General features: G+C 42.4%; 1 protein-coding gene across 1 annotated transcript; it reads right to left on the minus strand.

Annotated features, from left to right (window-relative positions):
• Positions 1–849: 849 nt before the first annotated feature.
• Positions 850–24,711, minus strand: EIF4EBP2 (eukaryotic translation initiation factor 4E binding protein 2). The gene is made up of 3 exons (XM_044420511.1): positions 24,310–24,711; positions 15,640–15,816; positions 850–12,822 (listed from the first exon to the last, which is right to left on the minus strand). The coding sequence occupies exons 1-3, from the start codon at positions 24,449–24,451 to the stop codon at positions 12,791–12,793; spliced, it is 351 nt and encodes a 116-aa protein (XP_044276446.1). The 5' UTR covers positions 24,452–24,711; the 3' UTR covers positions 850–12,790.
• Positions 24,712–25,776: the final 1,065 nt, after the last annotated feature.

A 25,776-nucleotide genomic window follows, 5' to 3' on the forward strand; every position in this document is an offset into this window, starting at 1 on the left:
CATGCACTGGTAGCCTCCCACTTGGATTACTGTAATGCACTCTGCATGGGGCTGGCTTTGAAAATGGTCTGGACCTTGCGGCTTGTCCAGCATTGGGTAGCATTCCTGCTGACAAGAACCAGCACTCATGAGCATGTAACACCGAATTTGGAATTTGATTCCACTGAGGTCCAGTTGGTGCCTACCTCTCTGGTTTTTAGATGCCTATTTAAGATGTTTTTGTTCCATTGTTATTTTAATAGGTGAATTGCTGATTTTTAATGTTTGTAAGATTTTATACTATTAAATGCTGCTGCCTTCATGATTTTAACATAAATGCTAGATATTAATTTTTGGATCCCTTGTACAATATTGATTTTATTTCTTTTTATTCTTCTTCTCTTATTTAATGTTGGTAGTCCATTTATGGATTTTTATTGTTATTGGCCTCATTGTAATTGTGAAGTTTGTTGTGCTGCGTATTGCATTATCATGTTATCTATGGATTTTATCATAATATAAGCTGCCCAGAAAACCTGTGGCTAGTGAGGTGGCATATAAATCAAAAAATCAAGTTAAATATACTCCAGTTTCACAAAACCAGCAAGTTTAATGCAACTTCACACTGCAGGTCTTAAGTGAAATAGTTAATGTTGAGGCTCGTCTTTCCCCCAGCCCTGCCCGATCGGTACAGACTTCTGCTCTGCACTGCACTGCTACATCTACCTTTTGTGCTGGCAAGGACGTTTTTCATGAGAAAACCATTACGGGATTTGTAAGGCAAGTGAATGCAAACTATTAAGTTGTTGCTGTTTGCAAGTCTCACATTTTCCTATTGCCGGGAAGGGAAAACAAAACACTGCAACTTGATATAATCAAGATCTTTTATTGATCTCACTGTAACAGCAACCATTGGTGAGAGTGTTTTCCCAAACACCTGTTTCAGTAAAGACCAGATTTGTACAGAAGTAGCCCAGTGATTGTTTGGACACTCTCTGTTCGTATTTTTAAAAAACAAACAAACAGGATTACATTTAAACAAAGAATATGGAGGTGAGGGAGTGAAGGGGCAATAAATGGGAAGGGCGGCATGTAGAATCAAAAGTCCTTAAATGTGTCATGAACATTCCGTCATCTTACTGGCAGCAGCCTTTTCATTTCTCCCAACAAAAGCCCCCAAAAGCAAGCTGCTCTGCCATGTTATAAATAGTTCTTCCCCTGACTAAGGTGAAGAAAGGCACACTGGATCGCCATCTTGCAGTGATGGAGACATGAGGGGGAAGATGGAGGAGCAAGGTTAGTTTCATTGCATTCCTCATGTAAACAGGGACCAAGGTGCTGATGAATTTCCCCTCATATCTTGTTTGATTACATACAATATTTTTAGATCTGGTTGCTGCTGCATTTGCCACTTGGGTTGCCGTTTTAGATAAGTTACCCTCGATGTGTGTAAAACTGGTTTGGTGAAACATATCTGCTAAACCAGATAATTCCATATAAATCAGTCCTAAGTCATTTCTTCCTGCATTAAAATAATCAATACAGCTTTTTCCTAAAAGTAATATATATATATTTATATATCTGTGTGTGCATAAACATCCACCCACATACATATATTTTGCACTCACCCTCTCTCCACTCTACAGATCTCTTTTTCCACAGTTACCCAATTTTTGCAGATGACTAGCAAAAGCAAACCTTTCAAACTACCACTCTCCCTGTGCAGCCTAGCATCAGGATGAGGGGGGCAAAAAAGGCAAGCAGCTTATTACCATGCAACATTTGCATAAGGAAAATTTGTTTGCTGCCATCTGTTTTATGAACTGTCATACCCTAGTTCAGTTCACATAACAAAACATCGATCTTGTTAACAGGGGCATAAAGTTTAAGAAGAGGCACCACTCGAAATGCCTATCAAGATTTCCTACATGAACTCCTAACCACTGTAGAACATTATTAACAAAAATAGAGAAGGTTCTGTTCCCCAAGCTCATGGGTAGAAAGAAACTGGGAGTTAAAACTCTGTGCTACATCAAACAGCCATATACATTAAGAGAAAGATAAAATGAACAGAACTTGGGGTGGGGGCGGAGTGAAGATCTCTGCATTTTTGATACCAAAAGATCCCAAGTACTAAACTAATCCAGTTGTAAGATCTACAGGAAAATACAGAATATGACCAACTCTAACTGCTAAATGGAAATAACAATCAACTGAAATATCAAGGACATAAGTACCATGAACAAATGAGAGGCACCAGAAATTGCGAAGAGATATTATTATTACTGTGATGGCAGTGGAAAGCAAGTACTCAAGGATGGCATAAAATGCCGCTCCTTGATGAGAAGATGGTGATGATAGCTCGAAGGGATCCACAGCACGAAATGGTCTACTGATGTGAAAACCATCCTTCGATTTGTTAAGGGGTGGACAGCCTTCAATCTTACAGGATCTACTTTGGGTCGTTTTTGTTTTGTGAGAAGCTTTAGGTTCATCCACCAAAGCCGGGTAACTATAATGGGTCAAGCAAGTAAACATACACTAAGAATTAAGAAATTAAAGGACAGGGTGCCTCTCAGCACATACCCAGTTTAGGAATTTATCACAGTACCAAGCTCACAAATCCTTTCATACAAAAGTCCACTATGAATTTTATCCCACTCAGCATTATTTTTCAGTCATGTAATTTAGGGATGGTGGTAGAGTTTTTCCTTTGTAGTTACTATTAGAAACCTTTGCCAATATACTAGTAGTTCCTGATTACCTTTTGCCCATCCCTACCTTAATGAAACTAGCACCACTGCTCAAAGAATGGAGCCCTAGTTGAATTACAAATGCAAACCAGGTAAGCAACTTGCACCCCATCACTAACTACCATAGACTGTAAGAGAACCCCCAAATAATTTGGCCCAGGAAGCATTTTTCATTGGTGGAAATGTTTCTATTGACACACTGGGGAAATTATCTTTGGTGACAGTAAGAACTTCAGTACTGATTTGGCCAAGTATTCAAAATGTGGCTTCTGTCCTCTCCATAGTTACAACAACAACAACAACAACATTATGGTACTCTAGTATACCACTAGACACATTCCAAGGCCACATATAAACATCCATTATCTGTTGCTTGTTCAGTATACCTAAAGGGGTTACTAATATAACAAAAATAAATCACAGTAGCCATGAGCAATGGCAAGCACTGCTTTCAATTCTTTTACCACTGTTAAAATAGATTTATGCCCCCCCAAAAGAGATGCAAGAAAGAATTACAAATATGAATCTTTGAAGGGAAAGAATTGCTTAAGGAGAAAAAAAACACAGTTGCACTATGTATTCCTGATATCAGTCATGCTTTCAGACTGTAGCAAACTCCCTTCCCCCAGAAGTGGCTCATTTATGCCAACTATTTTAGACTACTCAAGAAGCATCCACACCAACCTCCTGGTTCCAAGAACCAGTTGGAGAGTGCCAGATACAAGGCAGTGCAACAGTGAAAAGAATGAAAATTGGACTAAAAAGACAGTTGTGAAAAATTGCCAAATTCTTAGCTAAATTAAGTTTAAATACCTCAATTTTAGTTAAGGACTGTGCTCCTTGGAAAACCCAGTATCTGAATTGCTATGCCACAAGAAATACAGCATATAAACAAATTGCAGCTTCAGTATCAACATAAATAACTGTAGTACCAGGACAGCCAAGCAATGGGGCTTGAAGAAATACTCAACTGTTTTTTATATATAAAGATGGAAAAGTAAGGCAAAGCACTTAGCCTCCTGACAGTTTTCATTCAATAGCAGTCACATCAGACATTTGAAGGGTCAGTTGTCAAATAGAAGAACTACAGAGATGGGTGCTCTGCCAACTCCCCAGTTCTAAGCAAATATATGCACTGTATGTTTCACTTTTTCAGCACGAGTTTCCCAAATGACATTCTCAAATGAAAATACATTAAAAATGCCTGCCATTCAGCAACGTGCCCCCAAATAGCGTATCTAAGCACCCTTTTCAGGGACATGTTTTTTGCAGCATGTTATCCGATTAATTTTGGGTATGTCTTTGTAGGATGGAGGAAAAAATATCAATAGTTACTGCTCATTATGGATCGAATAAACACCAGTGTCAGAGAAAGCATGGGTCTGATATCCAGTAGCTAGGGAATACTATGAAGTGGGAGGATGCTACTGTATCACATCCTGCTTGTGGGTTTGGCCACTGTGGGAACAGAATGCCGCACTAATTATGAGATAACTGATCTCATCCAGCATTGTTGAGGAGTCACCCTTAGGTGTCTTGTTATACAAATTACTATACAATCGTCTTTCCTTTCCTCACATCCAGTCCTGCCATATCCAAGCCACTATTTCTTGGTGGCCCTACCAAATTTTAATCAAAAGCCATGGTAAAAATTTTCCTACAATGTCATTACAAGGAAAAATATGTCTGTGAACAGCAGGAGAAATACTTTGCATATAGCTCTAGCATTTGCTCTGGATTTTCTATGCAATTCCTGAATTATGGAGCACTTGTACTTGGGCAAAATCCTTTTACTGCATTAATTACACCCAGTATATTACATAGCCTGACCATACAGGAGGACGTTGGTGTGTATGGCAAGACATTGTTCTGGCTTCTAGAAAACTGACAGTAGAACGGAGCAGCCCTGGGATAGAGAAGGTGGGAATTCCTGATTTATCATCCATCACTAACTGCATAAGACTATTAATAGAGATTAATCCATAAGGCTATAAATCTAGTAAAGAAATAGTGTTCATAGGAGTTTTGGTCAATTTAATCAACCTGCAAATATTTGTACATGAGAAAACCTTAGTTCTAAAGAAAAACATATAAGACATGGATGACACAAGCCCGTGTTACAGGAAAAATAATCTTAGAAGATTCCACCCTGTTCTCTTATACAGGAGGGGAAACGGTGGTGCGTGTCATCTGCCATTTCAGTAAGTTGGCCTTCCCCAAGTGGGTGCTCTTTAAATTTTTCCATTACAACTCCCATCATACCAAAGGACATGCTGGTTTGGAAAGATGGAAGTGGTAGTCCAACACTTTTGAAGGGCACCAGCTGGGGAAAGCTTTGGTGTAAGTTCTCCAAGTCTATGTAGTCTAGTATTTTTTTTAAATGGAATTATTTTATTTGACCAAAATGTTCTGAAGCAGTTAGCTGACTAAACATTGGAGTCTTACTCTTCTAAACTGATTGGGACAGACCAGTGTTATCAGAAGAACACTTGCAGTATCAACCGTCAAGCGCTGCTTTTTAAAAAAGCAGGAATATGGAGGGGAAAAATCTGCCAGTCATTTAACTTTGGAGGCCTCTTCCAGAGGAAGACAGACTATAAGGCTATCAGACTGACGACTGCATTTATGAAAATGCAGGACTGAGAAAGCAATGGCAAGTTCTTTTCAGAAAAATGGGGTTTTCTACTCAGTTGGCCATCAGGTAGAAATCCTTCAAGTAAAGTCCATACAGCATAAACACTGGCAGCAAAATTTTTACACAGCTGCCAAAGATTAAACCTTATTCCTTAATGTAATTCTAGAAAATTGCACTGCACTGCACTGCTGGGCAGGAAGTGGGGCATGGAAGACCTAAGCAAACCTTAACTTTCCATAAGAAGGTTTGCAATCAGTTCCATTAGCCTACACTGCTAAAACAGTGCAGCAGCCCCACTGATCTCATTTGGGCTCCACTCCTGTGAGAACATCTACGTCTACAAAGCAAATTTCAAGACATTAAAGATGTGTTGATTTGCTATGAATTTAATAAAGTGCAAACGTCAAGTTACAAAGTAGACAAACCAACTGATGGAAAGCTTAGGCTGCAACCTTATGCAAAATTATGTGGAAATCAGTCATACTGAACTCAGTGGGAAATGTGTAGGGTCAGTCTATTAAGGCAAATTTCTTTTAGCCCATGTCGATTTCCTACAGGCAGGCCACCTTTGCATTGGCCCATTCACAAATGGGGCAAGCAAGCGTCCTCATGATTCCTGCCATAATTCTTTCCTCTGTGTAACATAAACCGTAGTATTTTAGCCTTTTCAAGACAACACAAAGAATTCAAAGTGAGGGCCAGCCGGAAAAATCTAATCTGCGTATCAAGGGTTATTACATTTTGACTGCAGACATAAAGCTCCAATGTGTGAAATAATGGCTCAGTTCGCACATCAGAGCAGGAAACTGTAGGCTATTTAACCCACAGTTTGCAAGGACGCATGCTGCTTATGAAACTGCTCATGTTAGAACTGTACACAACCCATTACTTCTGGCTTTGTGTGTTACAGTGGCAGCTTCCAATCAGGCCAATCAAAGATGGCTTATAGAAAGAATTGACCTGCACAAATTAAAGATTTGCTAATCCTTAATTTGCCATGTGAGATGCAGATACAGGTCTCTAATCCCACTACACATTAAAACTGAACAACTTTAAAATTAAAAAACCTGTAATTTAATCACCAGGATTATGTGCCATGCAGCAGGAAGAATCAGGAACTAAGGGAAATGAAGCTTCTTGCCTTATTTTTTAGTAGCTGCACTGATACGCCTCAATCCTTGGGCCTCGGAGATGTTTTCTTTTAAAAGAAATCAATGTGCTTTTAGGATAGAATACATTAACAAAGTTAAAGTTAGTATAATCTGTAGTTTGTTAAACCAACTGGTTTCAGAAAAGAAACTGCTGAAAAAAGCTATTATTACTAAACAAATGTTCAGGTAACCTATGCAGTTCTTCCAAATGTCCGTAAAACTTAATAATCTGCTAGAATGCATATTAGGCTGCTGCTAACATGCGTCTATATTAACAAAGTAGCCTTAAAAAGTCAACATTATGTAAAGCTACTCTGTGATCCAACAGAGACAAGCGCCTCATGTGATCATGTATTTGCAAACTTTTCTTTGACATGTGGTGTGGAGGGTATGCATTATGCATGTTTGTAAACGCCCAATTTTGCTGGTGATCCCTGCCTGGTTTTAACTGCATTTGAAAAGAGAAAAAGGTGGGTGTGCACACGCACGTGCGCACACACATTCAACATACATCCAGCAATCAAAAGGATGATCATTTACAGTAAGTGTCTTATTAGTGACACTGGCTGCCTCATTCCAACAGCAGCCCAAAGTTTAAAGATGGGTCCAGACAACTGGGAGCTATTTCAACATCTGCCCCATCTCTGCATAAGGTTTCACTGGACCACACAATATTGGATTTCACAAAGCGGTTAACATTCGAATTTTAGGTTTTATCAATATGCAACCAACTCTGCTTTCTCGGATTCTAACAAGTGACATCCAGGGTACACAAAATGCTCGGTTCCTGCAATGTGTAGTTGCTAATTAAATGCTATCCAACAGCATTTGTGACCCAGCATGGCAGCCTGAGAACAAGGCTGTTAGGTACAGCCCAAAAGGTTACAGTCAAGAATCTCCTCCAGACTGAAAGCTGTCAATAAATATTCTGGATTTACTGTATTTTAGTTTTATCATTTTTGGTTAGTATTATTAACAACAGGAAAGCACATATTTTAAAAGTCTTTGCTCTTAAGTAGATATTGATACTTTAAAATGTAAAGCCACAGAATTCATAACCTTGACTGTTTAATCACCACTGATAACCTAATGGGGAACTGGTTTGACCTTCACATTTCCTTCTTGCCTCTCCCTCCCCAAGTAATAACAGCACATCAGTGAGTGAGCAACACTTGGAAGACTGTGTGCTCCGAATGAAATTAGGCAGACTTTACAAAGAATTTCTTCTATATCTTACACCGTGTAACTTGGGTTTTCTCCCAAGCAGATGCAATATAAAAACTGCCACTTGTCATCAGGCAGACTGTCCTCAATGCATCTGGGTTGCCGATGACTGGCAGCCCGTGACCTGGCCCTGTGGGCTCTGCCAAACACCCTCAATCCCAAGGACCCACTTTCCAATTGTACACCTTGGCCAATTCCTTCAGCATGAAGCAGAGGAGGCTGCAAAGGGCTTTTTACCACCTCCCCAGCAACAGAGCCAATAGGCTGGCCTTTGATTTGTTAAAAAGACTGCACTAAATTGTTAGTAGCCAAGCAAGATCCCTAGGAAAATGAAGCAAAGGGATGCTGTAACAAGGGCGCCTTTCATGGCCTTGACTGAGCCAATTTGCTGGGCTTTCAAGAAAATATTTATTGGCTTTTTCATAGCACTCATCATGATTTTCTCAGAGCACCTTACAAATGTCAACAAATTTATCCTCACAACAACCCTGTGAGGTAGGAGTCTATTATCCCCATTTTACAAACTGGGGAACTGAGGCACAGAGAGATTAAGAGACTTGCCCAAAGAAACAAGGGGCACCTGCAGCAGAGCAAGAGACAGAAATGTGATCACGCAAATTCCAGGTGAGCACTTGATTACTGGAATAGCCTTCCTTCTCTTGGGTTTGTAGAACAGACTACGTATCAGTAGCCTTTGCATGCTGAATGCAACACAAGGAAAAACTTGCTCCATTTTGTGTCTTTAACGTCATGAAAGGAATTCAGCTACTAGAGGTCCTTCCTATTAATGAAATCCATGCAGAGGGGAAAATAACAGTGATTTCTTTAGTCCAAAACAATTTTTAAAAGAGCTACAGCAGCAGCTGTTACCAACACCTGAAGTTCTACCCTCTCCTCCTCTTCTTCTTTCCAAGTAAGATTGCAATCTTATGCACACTTACCTGGAAGTAAGCCCCATTCAACATAGTGGCAGATACTTCTGAGTAATCATACATAGAATTGCACTATAAAATAGTTTTGTCCATGGAAAATATGTTCCACTACTGTCAGCACTGTAGAGCAAAGCTGTATCCTTTCTGCCTCATTGACAGAATAGCCAGTGAGGTTCCAGAAACAACTGCTGGTGATTATGTGTGAGGCAGGATGGAAATCCAACTGTGTTCTGACTCTGGACTGAACTTGCAGTGCACTTTGGTAGCAACCTGAGCAAAACCAAGAGGCTTACAGTGCACCTCAAGAGCATTTCCCTCTGTTAATCACAGCTTAATCACTTTTACGCTACCGCTTCAAACACTGCATTGCTTTCCCCAGAAACACTGCAAACAGATACTATTCCTGAGAGGTCAACGGTTACAAGGCAAATTTTGCTCCTGTATTATTCACATTTTAGAGTAGGCAAACAAAATGAATTGGGCATAAACCTGCAAGTTCTGTGCTCTGCCACCTGCAAAACTAGAGCACACTCACAAAGAAGATAAAAAGATTTCACCATATCATCCCATTTAAATGATCGAAAAGGAACTAATGACCTTTGCCAATTGAAAAAGAAACTTAGGGGCATTTAAGATTTCTGTTCTAAAGGCTGCAATCATAGGGCAAGTTTATTAAGCGGAGTTGAAGTGTCCTCTGTCTCCTGGTTGGCCAACGTCTAATTGCACTTGGCACATGTTCAGCCTGTCTCTCAGCACTGGTTCGTGGGTTACAAGCACTGCTTGGTTGCCACATGCCTGAGGCTGGGACCCATGCCGCTCATTACATTTGAGCCACAAAATGCATGTGGGACATGGCTGTATCTGTGAAGCCCGATGCAAGCCTTTCACACAATCAGTTGTTTTTCAGAAAGTTATGAGAGGTAGCAGGCACAACCACTCTTGGGGGATTGTCCGAAGTAATCAGAAGTAATGGTCAACAAACCAGTAAGTGAAAGAAGTGGGGCTGTTACCCAATTTTAGCCGCCAATCTTAGCTGAACAGCAGGAAACCTGTGGCCCTCCAGATCTTGTCGGCCTCTAGCTTTCATCAGGTCTAGCCATCATAGCACATGGTTATGGGATGATGGGAATTGTAATCCACACTATCTGAGAGGGACGCACATTTCCCACCTGCATTCCCCTAAGGGATGCAATCCTAAAACACTTTGGGGAGTAAGCTCCATGGAATACAATGGGAATCCCTCGAACGAAATGTATTTAGGATTGTGAAACCCTAAATCAACCTAGTTTGGGCAGTAGAAAATACTTTGTACATTATGCACATATATCATAGGAAGCACCACTTAAGAAACATTCCTTATTGTGACTAACAGACAAGGGAATACCTCTCCCACTGCCTATCGTCTGCAGTTTTTGCTAAGTACTAAACATGCTTGATTTTAAAAGAAAAATCTGCTACCTGATTTTCAGGGGCAGATTTAAAAAAAAGCAGGTAGAAGTTTTTTCATTTATTCATCTAGCCAATTAAATAGAATAAATATTAAGAGGTATACCCCAGTCCCCAGCTTTGACCTGAACCCACCTGTGGAAGCCCTTGACAACTGCAGCCAATAAAAAAAGTAAAAACGTTTTTTCTTTTGATCAGAACTGGGCAACAGCTGTTGCCATGGTAACCCCTTAGACCCATATTACATGCAGTGCCTTTTGCATTATGCATCTTATTGTTTTTATAGGAACGGATGACTTTTTATTTGGCAATATTGGATAAATGGGGGCGGTTGCCTCTTCTGAGGGAGATGAAGCCTGCCATTGCCAGAGGAAATTTTGTGCAAGAGAGCCTGAATATTTTGAGGGCCCACAAGGGACCTACTTATCCCAGTACCTTCCTTGTGAACCATCCTTCTGAAAATTATAGGCAGCCTAGCGGTGATCCTAAGAATGAAATGTGTTAATTTCAGGAAGATACATACATTAATACATCTGGAATGCAAGTTCTCCAATTTTGAAGGGGGAGAAATTTGCTCTCCTTCTCCCCCAATCCCAAGTGGTCATTTGGTCAATTTGTATAACAAATTGGGATGTCCCCAGGCAAGAAACCGGAAATTTTTCAGAAGGACAGGCTCAAAAGATAGGGAGATATGATGCATGTAAACAAGTATAAGCATTGTTCATGGTGGGGCATAGTAGCATTGGAAAAATGGCCATCTCACATTCCCATCTTTGCCCTCCCTTATAGCACACTGATTGGCGCCCCATTGTACAACATGCCTTAGGATTAGAAGGTGGACCTGTCATTTTACCTCACTCGCTCCTCCACTTGCAGCATTTAGAGAAATGAGAAGATGCTATTTAGAGACCTCAAAGTCTGAGTGCATATTATATCTGAAGCACAAGTTGGCAAACTATGCCTTGTTCTGGAGCAGCCGCAGTTCTGTTAGCTTCGGAGGAAAGCATGCTTCACCTCAGAGCCCAACAGAACTAGTCCTCATCTAAATCCAAAGCACAGCCCTAGCGAGAAGCACCTCTGCAGTCCAGATGAGCAAGTAGCACTGCTGCTGAGGCACTGACCCACTGCCTGAATTCAACTCGTTCTCCCCACCCCACACAAACTTGCAGTAATTATGAGATAGCCTGGTTACTCTGAAATACCTATTAAAGGTGCTCTTTTTCTGTAACAGCCTTTTCAATACGAGACAGACTGCAATCCATGGGGCAAAGTTCACCAATGCCAAAGTAATCAGCATGTAAATAGGTCACCAATATGCCGGGAATGAGCAAAAGATCAGATGGGTGGGATTAAGGGAGATCAGCAGCAATTCATTCAGACATTCTGAAGACAGATCAAGGCTGACATTTGATGGCTCTTCTGGCTGACATAGTAATGTGTGAAATTCAGGAAACATGGAGAAAACTGATGACCTAGAAACAGCTGGGTGGTTTTTCCCCAGGGAAGACTGTGGCGAAGAGTAATTGTCTACCAACTACATGGCCACCCACCACCCTGTATCTTCTGAAGTTACACATCATAAAATCAGCTCTGCACATTTCAACAGCTCACTACTTAATTCTTAGGGTGCCCCAAACCTGCCAGGAATTTCTCAAAAGCATCAGACTCTTGCCAAACCCATCCTAATCAAGCATATTCAGGTTATTTCAATTAATCCTTTTGGCACAATAGTAGATTTCCAAAGAATTCAGAAGACTTTAAAACAGCAGCAAAATTGAAGGACTATGGAGGAACAGTATACAGGACCATCAAGGATGGCACTCCTGAATTATATCTGAACAAAAGTAGTTTCCCTTTAACACTGATGGGTTCAAACAGAGAAACTGAAAAGATCCCCCCAAAAAATAATGGGCACTCCTTGGGATGAAATGGAAAATGAAATGGATGTATGATGAAACATGGCTCTTTCAAAGTTGTCTACCTACTATAAAGGAACAGGATAGAAACTTGTTAAAGGGAAAGGCAAAAGAAGTTGCAGCAATGCTCTTCCAGGAGACTGTGTCCACATGTGAAGATATGCCAACCAGTTAGAAGAAGTTGAGGAACAAGGATTAAAACCCAAGGGAGTGCATTCTGCACATCAAGAAAAGCTACATCAGAACTAGTTAATTAACTGGCATCAAGTTAACAGCAGTTAAGAGAGGGGAGAATAATGGCAGTGCCAGGTCCCTTCAAGCATAGATCCAACCCTCCCCTTCATGGCCCTTCTGCATTTTGTAATAAATATCCAATTGTTGATGGAAGTATGTTCTCGCATGTGCATGATTTGATAAGTTGTCTCTAAAGTGCGAGAAGCCAAGGTATATTCCTTAGCTCTATAAATTTACCAGGGGCTTCAATTCAGTCACAGACCAGGGAGACTTGAGATTTTTTTAAAGGGTGTGCAGAGGGAAAACAGATGGGTAGGGGAAGCAAAGTATGGCTAACAGGTTTCAGGGAAAGGGGAGGAAATTGTCCTCTTATCCTTTGGCACTTCAAAAGCTGAAGTGAGGATACTAGTGGAAACAGCGGCTTCTTCTTCCATCCTTCAAGTTATTGATCCTGTTGGCCAAGCTGGGTATGCACAGGTGATCAGGAGTTGCTGTCTCTCCATGGTTACCCTCAAGAAGATCAGATGTCCATCTCAAACTGAGCATCATCACCTGATTGAAGGAAAAGAACACACACAAATCAGCACAGGCTGTGGGGGATGTGGGATACTATTATTTTTAAGCATTCAAAGGGGCACAGTCCCTTCACCCCCATTAACAGACTGAGTTGATAGAACCAGCCAGCCTTTCTTCACCTTGTACTTTCCAGATGTTGTTCTGTAATGAAAGGCTCTTCAGTCCAGCACATGTGATCATACATTGTTCAACTTAACCAGAATTCTACAAGACTTTTCTACTGGGGGTGGGGGGCACACAAGGTCTCTGGCCAGTTCAGGTAGGACAATCATCACACTAGTGAGAGGTGGTGTGTTGTGGGGGTTAGAGTGGTGCAATGAGGAGCTGGGAGTCCCCACTGGGTGACCTTAGGCTAGTCACTCAAAGCAAGGGTTCTTGCTTTGAGGATACAATGGCAGTATGTAAGCTGCCTTGGGCTCCTCCCAAATGGAAAAAAAGGAGGGATATAGATCCAGTGTGAAAATGATCACCTAGCCTATGCCTATATTACAGTCTTATTACAGTGATACACAGATGAGATATACCTGTGCATACACCACAATGATTACTTTCATTATCAGAGGCTTTTTTTTCCAGGTGAACCCACCCTTTGATGTTATTAGTAAGGAAATCAGGACAATGGACCTCTCAGCTACAGTGCCCCATTCATTCATAAAATGTGTATGCTGTCCATTACTTGCATCTCTGGACGGCTTACAACATAAATCAGAATAAAATAAAAAAAAATGACTATTCCACGCTGGGAATAGGGTTTCCCCAGAAAGACTTGTCTGGCACCTACTTTCATGCCCTTTAAATGCTAAAGAAAGGCCTTTTCATGTACGACGGCCTTTTTAGTATCAGCGCATTCTGCTGTCCCATTTTAAAGTTGGTTCATGCCTTTGACTCATATTAAGTTATTGCTCCTTGTTAGCCACCCTGAAAGCCATATTAAGCAGGAAAGTGCAAGTGAGGAGGCAGGAGATAACTTTTAAACACACAACTGCTCTATATGTACTTCTCTGGAACAAACTTGACCATCACCTGTATGGACAGAATCCAGTATTAGGCTAGCAGTAAAAGTAGAAGAAGTGGCACTTCCAGAAGCACTGGGAATACAAGCAACACCTCGTCTGTTGAAGCTGTAATGAACTGTGCAATGGCAAAGTGCAATGTCATGTAGAAACAGAATCAAAATATTGGATGTTACACTTGCGCTAAGATGAAAACAGGTTTCCCTAAATCTTAGAAACTTTGTGTTAGGAGAATAACCACAATGGATACAACACTCTATTACTTTTCTGTGCCATTTCTAAATACAAATGTTAACAACTTGATTATATTTGGCAGCAGCTCAATCAAGCAAGAAAGTGAACATAAAATACTGAAGATCTCCACTGTGGGTTTGTGTTCTGGTTCTGTTTAGCCTAGAGATGCATTTCCAGCCAACAATCCTAATGGATGCCTTCATACCCAGCTATCCTAATGGACATTCATGCTCTGTTAAGTTTCTACAAGCAAATATCTATACAGTGCATGTACATGAATAATATAGAGTGCATGCATGCACTGTGCATGTATGGAAGTGTGATCTGGGGGCTACAATAATATATTGTTTGGACATAAAAGAATTGCATTACACTCCCTCCAAGAAGTCTGAAAAGGTATTTCAGCAATTCCCCCTAGATCAGGCAATTATGATGCAACAAGGAGCCATTTCTTGTTGTCTGCCCACTAATGCTTTTACAATGCCTTTAATAGCCCAAGGGTGGTAGTTCAACCTAACAACCAACACAAGATCAGTGTGACAGTTCATTGATCTCCATGTGCAGAGGCTCCATAAAGACCTAAGTAAATAAATTAATTCTACAGCTTTAAAAGCAAAGTATCATATGCTGTGTCAAGGAAACAAATCGCATGATTCTGGTGCAAAGTTTTATTATACCTTAAGAATCTATTTTTCTTTTCCAGCAATTAAAAAGACATGCCCCCACTGATACTTCCAAGTGCCAGATCAGATCACTGTAAGCTACATTATAAAGCGCATGTGAAGGGTACCTTCAGGCCAAAGGTACCAGTTGAGAAACCCTTTCCTTGAACCCCTGACAATTTGGTGGTTTCCTGGCTTTTGTGCAAAATTGTCCTCATTCTAAAAGGTTTACAAGCTTTTCACTAGGCTTAATTAATGGCAGCATGAACTTTACAATATGCTGAGGTGGGGTGTATGTGTTTATTTCTGTTCTTTAAGCACTACCCCTTTAGTCTTTTATCCCACCCATCTCAGTAATATGCCCTTGAGCATTTCTTTAAAACTGAACTCAGCTCTCAAGTGGATAGCTGTCTCCACCCAGTATGAATTGCCCTGCTATACAAAATCAGACTTACGTGGCAATCTCCATTCCTACAGACACCCTTCTCACTGCCCGCTGCCTATCATTGCTATACCCTTCTGTCTTTTCAGCCACATTCCACTTCTCTCCCAGTTTCATCTTTGGGCTCTTATCAAGTCCAGAGAAAAAAAGGGGATAACTGTGTGGTTGCAGTGTAGGAGAACCACCTCCCAGCCCTCCCAACTGCCTTCTCCAGCTCGAACAAATCAGAAGCAGGAGCTCTCTATAGCCAGGCAGCACATAAATGGCCATCTTTCCCATAGAGAGCCCAAGACACAGCTCTTCTTGCCATGTATCTTTTTTAAAAAACTACTTAACTCACACCATGCAAACAGGAAAGGAGCACTTTTAATATTAAATATATTGTAAATTATGATGGAGACATGACACTAGAAACATGCCACACTTCCACCCATGCTCTTACCAATTATAGGCTTTCCGTCATGATTGTTCAGATTGTTTACTTCCACTTTGGAATCCTCAGTCATGGAACCAGGGCTGGTAACTCCTGGGATATTTGGAAGATGACAAGGAGGGGTTTGAGCCATAGGAGAATTGCGGCGGTCTAACAGAAACTTGCGGTCGTAGATGATTCGAGTACCTATGCAAGGGTAGAGGAAGAGGATCAGTGATGGATATGGTTACGAACAAGGCACAAGCTTTTTGTATAAACTAATAAATTTGCTAATTAAGGGTGCAATTCAAAACTCACTAGAGAGTAAATCCTATTTATGTATTGAGCTTTCACACAACAAGTTTTTCTGGCGCTGTACAATATATAGAAACTTAAAATACAAACAATAAATAAAAACAGTACATAACAAAATCAAGGTCAGCAAAGATTAAAAATAAAAGATAAAAATACAGTTCTATCTAATACAGTTCTTAAAATGCTTGGGATAATAAAAAGGTCTTCAACCACCATCAGAAATACTTTAACTTAGACAAAAGAACCTCTCTGAGGAAAGCATTCCAAACCACAAGGCCTTCTCTCTGAAAAGGCCCACCTCACCTCATCCAAACAAAGGCATCTGAAGGAAGACCCAGTGACCTTAGGATGCAAACAGGTAGATAGGGAAAGAGATACTGTATCAGGTAACCTGGTCTCAACCTGTTTAAAGTACTCATGGTTAAAAATCTCTTCCAATTGGGTTTGGAAATAGATTGTCAGTCAGTGAGGATAACAAAGGCATAATGTGATCACATGGGCCAGTCAGAAACTAGCTGCTCTGCTTTGGACAAACTGAACTGAATGCACTAGGGCTTATTTCTGAATAAACACTACGATTACACGGAATTCAGATTACAATGTAAGAAGAGTCAAAAGATTAAAACTTTTCATAATGTGCAGTTCTTGATTTCTCTTCCTTTAAAAAATGTCATGCACTGACCACAAGGCACAGATGCCAATTTCTTTGGTGAAGTGAAAGCCAACTTTCCCGTATAGTTATTCCAAAAATGTGCAGCAGGTGCCCTTTCCTGAAGGCCATTTAAAGAGCAAATGTGAGTTCTGCATTGGTTCAACAAAAACAACAAAAAAGGCTGCTACTCCAATGTTAGAGGACAGCCACTCTATACCAGGTGCTCAGATCTTTCCCACACCATAGGTGGGGGAAGGCCATGGCTTTCGTATCCTGCATGTGAGCTTCTTGGTAATACCTGCGAAGAGCACTGTGGGAAACAGGATGCTGAACTAGATGGACGCATATTCTAGTTTGGTGAGACATGTGCTCTAGCATTACACTTACAGAAAAGAGAAAATGAGAGGTGTGTTTTTCTTTCTATCCCATAGAAATCAAACTCTGGTGAAAATATACAGCAGAGCACATTACAGGAAAATTATCAGCACCAGTAGTGTTGGCCTGGCATATTATTAAAATGGCCACCCAGTTCTTTTGTATTATCACCAGCAATTTATTTATTTAAAACATTTCTGTGCTGCCCCATTCGCAAAGAGCCTTGGGGCGGCTTACAAAACAAATAACAATACACACAATTAACCTTAAAAATCTGGAGACACCTCGGCACAATATAAAAACCCAATAAATAATCAACAATTAAAATAACTTTTAAATAAAAAGGTCTTGGCCTGGTGCCAAAAAACAAATAACGATGGCGCCAGGCGGACCTCTCTGGGGAGCGCATTCCATAGGTGGGCCGCCACCAGAGAAGGCCCTCTTCTGGGTACTCACCCTCCTAGTATCTTTCATGGAGGGTTCCCAGAGAAGGGCCTCCTCCGCCGATCTCAGGGGGTGGGAGGGCATATATGGACACAAGCGCTCCTTTAGATAACCAGGACCCAAGCTGTTGAGGGCTTTATAGGTGATAACCAACACCTTGAATTGGGCCTGAACTTCAATGGGAAGCCAGTGAAGCTGACGGAGGACTGCGGTTATATGAGAAAGCAATATGGGCTTTCCAAAAAAAATTGAATTACACTGAAGAATCTCCAGTTTGCTTTGTAAAATTTTCCAAGTCCTAGATAAAGACCTTATTTAGCAAGATCTAATTTACATTTATTTTACCTGTATCAGACACACACACACACACACACACACGTGTGTGTGTGTGTTCATTTTTTTTGTCCCAGTGTATCACAACTATTTGACCTGAAATATCAGAGGGGATAAATGATAGCTTACGGAATACGATTTGGAATTGAATACCTGTGAAAATGTAAAAACAATAGCATATAATTTCCCTATATAGTTTAGATTTAAAGGACATTATATACATTGTTAACTATCTTTCAACCACTTCAACAGAGTTCAGCTCTTCCGCTTCTACTGCATTTAGAGATAGAGTGGCCAAAAGGGAAAAATGCTTCAGCATTTCTTACACTGTTGGAAAAATCAAATTGGTTCTTCACAGAATGCAACCACCTGCAATAGCTGTCTATATGTTTTGTGAAATGTAGATGTTCAAAAGTCAGAGATGAATGGAATAAGGAGTTGAAATGCTCTATAATCAGTGGATCAGGCTAATCAGTGAAGTTTTCCTAGCTTCCATACATACTGTAGATGAAAATTAAGGCTGTTTCAACAAATATTTTTGTATCCTGGACACATAGGGACTTGCTATGAAGCAGCTTCTGCTAGAAGCTCCCAGTATAATGCAGACAATGCCTCACTGAGGCATATGATATGAACATATCCTGTAATGGCTTTTTTGGGTTGCAAGTCATTGCTCATATAACTGTTGTTCTTGAAAAACTGTGAATGTCCATAACTTTTAAATTATATTCCTGTGTAGATAAATAAGATGGTCAACAAAAGTCACTATTTAGAGCCCTTGCAGTTGCAAAGAGACTGAATACCTCAAGTTTGGAATAAACACTGGCCATCTGACATGGTCTGAATCTCTTTCAGTTCTCACTACAATTTAACATATTATCATTAAAAATCATATGAATGTTCATTTAGATATATTGACTGTTTATGTTTATATGAATATTTTAAGATGAAGTGTTAAATCCATTCCCCACCCCATTTTTTAAAAAAATTAATGACGTTGTAAACAATTATTCTTCAAAGATCTTTTATGTCACCCCCTCATTTACTTATGTAGCTTCCCCCTTCCTTTTTTTGGGGGGGGGGGTACTGCTACGTTTGCAAAAAAATAGAGAAAACAAGCTCCTTTCCACTGAGGTTTGCAGAGCACTTTCAGTTTCATTATTATTGCTTATTAGTTCCATTTCACTCTGATATGTATCTGGTATCTATATAAAAAGGTAAAGGTAAAGGTTTCCCCTTGACATTAAGTACAGTCATGCCTGTCTCTAGGGGGCGGTGCTCATCTCCATTTCAGTCTCCGTGGTCATGTGGCCGGCATGACTAAACACCGAAGTTCACGGAATGCTTTACCTGCCCACCGAAGTGGTACCTTTTTATCTACTTGTATTTGCATGTTTTCAAACTGCAAGGTTGGCAGGAGCTGGGACGGAGCAACGGGAACTCACCCTGTTGTCTATATCTAACATACTTCCTTCAGATAATTACCTGAAAGACATTCACTACAACACTGAAACTGCTAAGCCTGGCAATTGGCATAAATTCATTTGTATTAATAAAGTTATGAAATGGATTTTTTTCCGTGGAAAATTTTTTCTGTCCCACATCACCAGAGTTTTCTTGTCAGCAAGTTATGATCATGACAGGAAAACTGGGTGTTGTGCTCAGAAACACTGGGAGGAAGCAGCTAAGAGTTTCCAGCGAATACCCAGTAGTGTGTGGAAGGAAAGGCTAGTCCGGTTAAAAGAAAGGTACAATGCAAACACTTGTATTAATGCCACAGTATGGTAGAGAGTGGTCCTTGACCAGCTGGTCACCATCACACAGTGCCAATGCAAGTCAGCAAGGAGCAACTCCCCCTTCTGTTACAAGCTCAGCTTTTTATAGGTTACATCTAGTCTCTTCTTGGAACACAAACAAAACAGCAAAGGAGGAACTTGGTATAACAACCAGCTATCATGTGGTGACTTTTACTGTATCTTAGGTCTGGGGATTTCAAAATACTAACTGAAACAGCAAAAGATTTATTTTCCCAGAAACTTCTTTTTGACTTCATTGAGAGATCCTCATACTTTGCATAAACTGCATACCTTTGACTAGCCTTTCTGCACTTACTACAGCCTGCAGGCACTCATTCTCTCCCTCTCCCCTTACTACTGGTTTCCCATGCCCCCATAGCTCCTCATTTTCATGTCCTAGTTTTTATTCAAAAGTTAAATTTGAGCAATTGGAGAACCCCCACTACCCTGTAAGGGGGGAAAAACACCAGGATTAAAGAACTAGAACAAAAGTTTGTGCTATTTTTACAATGTATTCTGGTTGCTGGACTTGAGCTCAGACATCTTGTTTCTGAATTAAACAAGAATAATATAGCAGAGTGCTGGATTAGGATTCAGGAGATCCAGATTCTGTGTCTGTGTATTTGAACAGAACATCAGACTTCAGGGTAAACCATTATCAACAACAAGCAAAGAATGGTTCTGATCCCTTAACCTACCTCTCATTTTCTACCCCCCCCCCCCAATGTTTAGTGCTTGCATAGCAGTTTGTGTGCCTGAATGGTCTTAAAACTCTCAGCCTTTGATCTTGACAAGGGAGCATCCAGCAATACATCCAGCAATACAACCATCTGAAATTAAGGAGTCTTTGCGTATTGTGTGTTTCATAATTTTAATCCAAAGAGAATAATGGGCCTGCAGAATACTTGTTCCCATGAACTTGAAGGCAAGGTGTCAAGGTCTGTAACATAATGGCGAGGAACCACTGAGCAAAGACCCTCTGTGCCACAGACTATCTCAGAGCAGTGGCTGCAGGCAGGAGTCCACTGACTAAAATGACTCTCATTGCCTCTCCAAAGAACAAAAGTGGAAGCTCTCTTTGAAAATATTTTTCCCTTACACTTCCCAAAAGACAGCAGGCAACTGTCTTGAGTGATGGAAGCTTTTTATTTTGGTTTTGAGTAAGATTTCTGCCAGCAAGCCTTCTAAAAGGCCTGCTGTGATGTTGCTTTTCAAGGTAAGATTCAGCAGAAGTGTTAATACTTGAATGTTCATGTCTTTTTGCTCTTGGCACCAGTGTTACTTTCTGTTGTTGACCTGGGCTAAGTTCCAGTGTTCATGGCAGGTAGCAAGGCACACTCAGTGCTTTCAAAGAAAACAAAACAAAACCAAACCAAACCAAAATGAGCATGGAATCATGTGCCTCCTAACAAAACAGAAGGAAGTCTGTATAAGCTGGGGGATCAATCCAGACACTTCCAAATTTCTGTGTTGCTGTTCCTCAGCTGCTGGCGCTTCTAAGCAGGAATCTGAGACTTTGTTCTTCCAAATTCCTTCTCCTTTACATACCATATTTTTCGCTCTATAAGATGCACCTGACCATAAGACGCACCTAGTTTTTAGAGGAGGGATCCATGGAAAGCTTCCTGATAATCACAGGCACATTCCCCATCACTTCCCCATGGGCTTCATTAAAAGACGGGTTGCCATTTGAAAACACACACCGACCTGTGATTAACAGCTCTCACCTGCGCTGGAGGAGGGGGGCAGAGCAGGGCGCGCCGAGGTGGCAGAGAGATCGCGTGTCCCTAAGAAATGATATACTGGAAGGCTCTAAAAATGTTGATTTCTCCTCTGAGGAAGAACACACAACCTCTTAGGAGTGCTTGCAGAGGGCTTTTTAAAGGAATATTTGTGCAAGTCAGTCTCCCTTAGGCACAGGGGAAAGCATGTAACTATATAGGGTAATGCACAATGCATACTGATTTGGGGGGAAATGTATTTTGGCCTGCTTCTGGTAATCTCTGAGAATTTTAATAATCTTTGAATGAACAGCAAAATAAAACAAAGAACCAGCTTAGATGTGAATTATAAATATGCACGAATAAAACTTTATAATAAATGCATTCACAGGAGGAAATTTTGCTTAAGTGTAGAATATTAATGCCTTACTGGGAGAAACTGCATGAATGTGCCACCAATGTAAATTAACTCCTCTCTCTTTTCTCTTTAAAAATTTCTTGTTCTGAAATTATGTCTCCTGCTTTGAAAACACTGGATTGCTAAACCTACCATTTCCTTTTGTCCCGGTATCTTTAAAGTGTTTTGGGCTGCCAATGTAGCAATAAATGTTCTTTTAACTTCATATTGTCCATTTTTCTTGATAACACAGACCAGTGGAGCTTATTCCCAGGTGTACACAGGATTTCTACCTAAAGGCACTCTTATTTTGAAGAAAATCCTACTGGACGCTGTGGGACTTCTCAATAAACAATGTAACTTTGTTTAGATGGACTGCCTGTGCGCATTTGGAGCAGCAGCGCTTCCAGTGCAACAAGAGTAGGTAATTTCTGCCAATGGATTTCTGCCATTTTCCTTTAGCTACCATGTGGAAGAAAAAGGACTACAAAGCTTGTTAATGCTAGGGCCACAAAGTTAAGTCTTGCCACACTGATTCTTCAGGAAGAATGGTAAGATAACTCAAACACGATTGTATTTCTATTAAAACAGTCCAAGCTTCACAAAACATAGACTTAAATTGTATTTTATGTGGCACATGTCTAGGGCCTTTGGTATTGTGGTAGCTACTCAATGGAAGTTGCTAAGACTACAAATAAGACAGGTGACAACCCTTCTTGGTTTTTCACTGCTTAATGAAAACAAACTTTTCCCAACAAGCATTTGAAGGAAGGTCTGATATACACATTCAGAATATACAGTATTAAAATTATCTTATATTGCATTTTATACTTAAAATCATTTTAATGAGATTCATAAATATTAAACATTTTTATCTATGTATATTCATGCACACACTTATAAACCTACAGGCATGTGGGAACTCAGCAGAATAAAAAGGTAGCAAAACTGTGCATGCACAAATCAGGCTAGTACATGCACAAGACAAGGATGACCAGAGTCAAGCCTGAAGGATAAACTGTACAGAAAAACCATGGTGTGAAGTTGGCACATAATCATCATTCACTGGGGGTGGGGGGGATCTTGTGACACCTTAAGAGAATTTCACATTTATTGTAGCATTCACTTTCATCGCTGAGAGCCTGCACAACAGATGCAAGGTCTCTAAGTTGCAAGAGCCAAATGCTATGGCTCATGTTTATTTTTAAGATTTCATTTTTCTTGCAATGAGCCATATTCTAGAGGCAATGCCTCTCTAGAACTAATCACTATTTTTAATCTATTTCAAGTATATATGATGGAAAAGGGTGCCCAAAGTTGTTTTGGGCTACGAACCACCTCCTAGGAAATGCACACCTGCCCTGCTATGTGACTGCAAACACACACACCCCTTCAGTTGCCTCAAAACAGCTTTTTCCATTTCCAGAGCTAAGGAAGGAACTTGGAACCAATCTAGACTTCTTGGATTACAATCCCCATCACTTCAGCCAACATAGCCAATAGTCAACGATTATGGGAGCTTAAGTTTTAAACATATGGAGGAACACCAGGCTGCCTACGCTGCTGTAGTGTTTATAAGTGGTTTAGGACGAATTTATTTAATTATAGGGCCATGTCCGAGGTGGCAGAGAGATCGCGTGTCCTAACTACATACGAGACTGTGGTGACTCTTGGCCTGGCTCTTGGGAGTAATAAACTGCATTTCCAAGAACAGGCCTCAAGGGCAGGGCTGGACTACTGAACAACGCAGCTGCACAATCCTTTATGCATGCTGGATCCGCAAAAGGGAATCCCTCCGACGCCCCCCAATGGGAGGATAGCCGATTTCTCGGTGGAGTTCATGTACGTTTTCCTCGCTCGCTCGCTGCTGCAGCTGTCGAAGAATCCTGCTCCTCCCCTCCTATTGTGCAACAGTCACGGGCTTCTCCTCGAGGCTCCAGGGCCTTGTTTACAAATTATTAGCGGCCAGCCTAACGCACCAGAGGCAGGCCTCGGACCTGCCCTTCCGAGCCCTGGCCCCTAGGGCAAAACAGCAACGCCCGTCTGCGGGAAAAGGAGCCTCCCGCATTCCACCCGTCGATTTGCACGAAACCCGGCCCCGTGCAAATCCACACGCGCCGGGCAAGCGGGTTTCCCCTTTTAAGCTTCAACGGGGAAGCGCTGCTTCCACCCAAGCCTGCCGCCATTCAGCACAAGCACGCGGCGCCACCGCCGTTGCAGGCCCCCTATCGGGCTGGGAGCGACGAAGCCAGGGCCCCGCGACCCTCGGCCCGCCTGTCCCGTTAAAGCCAGCCAGTCTGGCGGCCCAGAAAGCCGCTAAGCCGAGCAGGCTTGAGGCTTCCGGCTTCCATTTCCCACCTCCGCAGCAAATAGCTACGCTGTATTCCACGTCGTCCCCTCAACACGCCCACTCCCCTCGAACCGAAAGCACAGCCCAAGCGCCCTCGCCCCCTTTTAAAGCGCTCGCGGAGCTACGACCGGCCGGGCGCGAGCGAGCACGCGCGCCGCCGCCGCCCCCGCGGTCCCGGTCCCCGCTCCCCAGGCACGAGCGCTGCCATGCACGCCTGCAAGAGGGGGGCGAGCGAGCGAGCACGAGACGCCTGGGACGCGCCGGCCAATGAGCGCCCCGCTGGGCCTCCCTCGCCATGTCTCGCCCTCCTTTTTTACCTCCAGGAGTGGTGGAGAACAGGGTGCCCCCGGGCGTGGTGCAATAGTCATGAGGTAGCTGCGAGGAGTCGCTGATGGGCACCGTCCTGGTGGGGATGGCGCGGCTCTGGCTGTGCTGGTGGCCGCTGCCGGAGGAGGACATCTCCCTGTTCTATTGTCCCGGAGGGGAAAGAAGAGAAATAAAGTAGCTGGGCAGAGAAAACGCGGGGGGAGGAGGAGGAAAGAAAAGGTGGAGGGGACGGAACAAGGACGCTGAAGGAGGAGGTGGTGGGGGCGGCGGCGCTGGACTTTCTTGGGGACGAGCGGTGGGCGAGGGCCGCCTTCCTCTCTGGCTCCGGGGCACTCTTCTCTTCGACCACCGCCTCCACCGCCACCTTCTCCTTCGGCCTCCGCCAGCAGCAGGAAACGGGGGGGCCTGGAGGGGAGGCGGGGACAGGCGGCGAGGGAGGGGCAGCGCGAGGAGGCGGGAGAAGGCGGGCAGTCCCGTGGGCTGTGGTGGTTGCTGCCGCTCCTACAGCGCGCAAAGGCAGCGCCTCGGCGACCCGAGCAGCGGAAGGTCGGCGCTGGCGACGTGAACGGTTAGCTCCAGTCGCGCTCGCCGCGCTCTTCAGCTGATCGGGCGCAACGTTTTGGCGAGCCCTGGACAAGGAAGGGGCAGGGTGTTTTCTTCTCTTTCCAGATCGGGGCCAAGCGCAGGAAGGAGACCCTGGGCGTCTCGGAGCACTTCTGGGCATGTTGGCGCATGGCGCCTCTTCTAATGGTTTTGCTTCTGCGACTGCGCCCACATTTGGGTAAATGCGGCCTGTTCACGGTCACATTGGAGTAATGTTATTACCTCTACAGTGCTCTTTCACCAAGGTGCCCAGAGCGGGCGTACTACCTGCAGAATAAAACAATGCAATTTAAGTACAGAAATATAGAACTCGGGGAACTTCTGATCGGTATGTATAAGGTGAGGCTGCAGAAAAGTCAAAACAAGTTGACTTGCTTTAATACAGGCTTGTCTCTCCCAGCCAGGGCCAAGAGAAGGCAGATAAGGCAGGGCGTTTGGTGGACCATCTTGGCAGTATTGGCTAACTAAACACACATCTGGTTTTCTGCACAAAGCTTGCTTGGAACAGATAGAGAACATGCGCCCACTTAACATTAACACCCTGGCATTGTTATTCTAAATTCAATGGAACATGTTCCCCAGGGAGTTTGCATCACTGGTTCTATGTTGCACACATGTTTCTGACACTTGCTATGGTGTTAACAGTGTTAGTCGCAAAGTTGTGTCCGACCCGTTGCGACCCCATGGACAACATTCCTCCAGGCCTTCCTGTCCTCCACCATCCCCCGGAGTCCACTTAAGCTCACACCAACTGCTTCAGCGACTCCATCTAGCCCCCTCATCCTCTGCTGTCCCCTCCTTCTTTTGCCATCTATTGTTCCCAGCGTTAGGCTCTTTTCCAGGGCGTCCTTCCT

This window comes from Varanus komodoensis, unplaced genomic scaffold, assembly GCF_004798865.1.
Source record: "Varanus komodoensis strain SLA01 unplaced genomic scaffold, ASM479886v1 scaffold11, whole genome shotgun sequence".
NCBI classification, from domain to species: domain Eukaryota; kingdom Metazoa; phylum Chordata; class Lepidosauria; order Squamata; family Varanidae; genus Varanus; species Varanus komodoensis.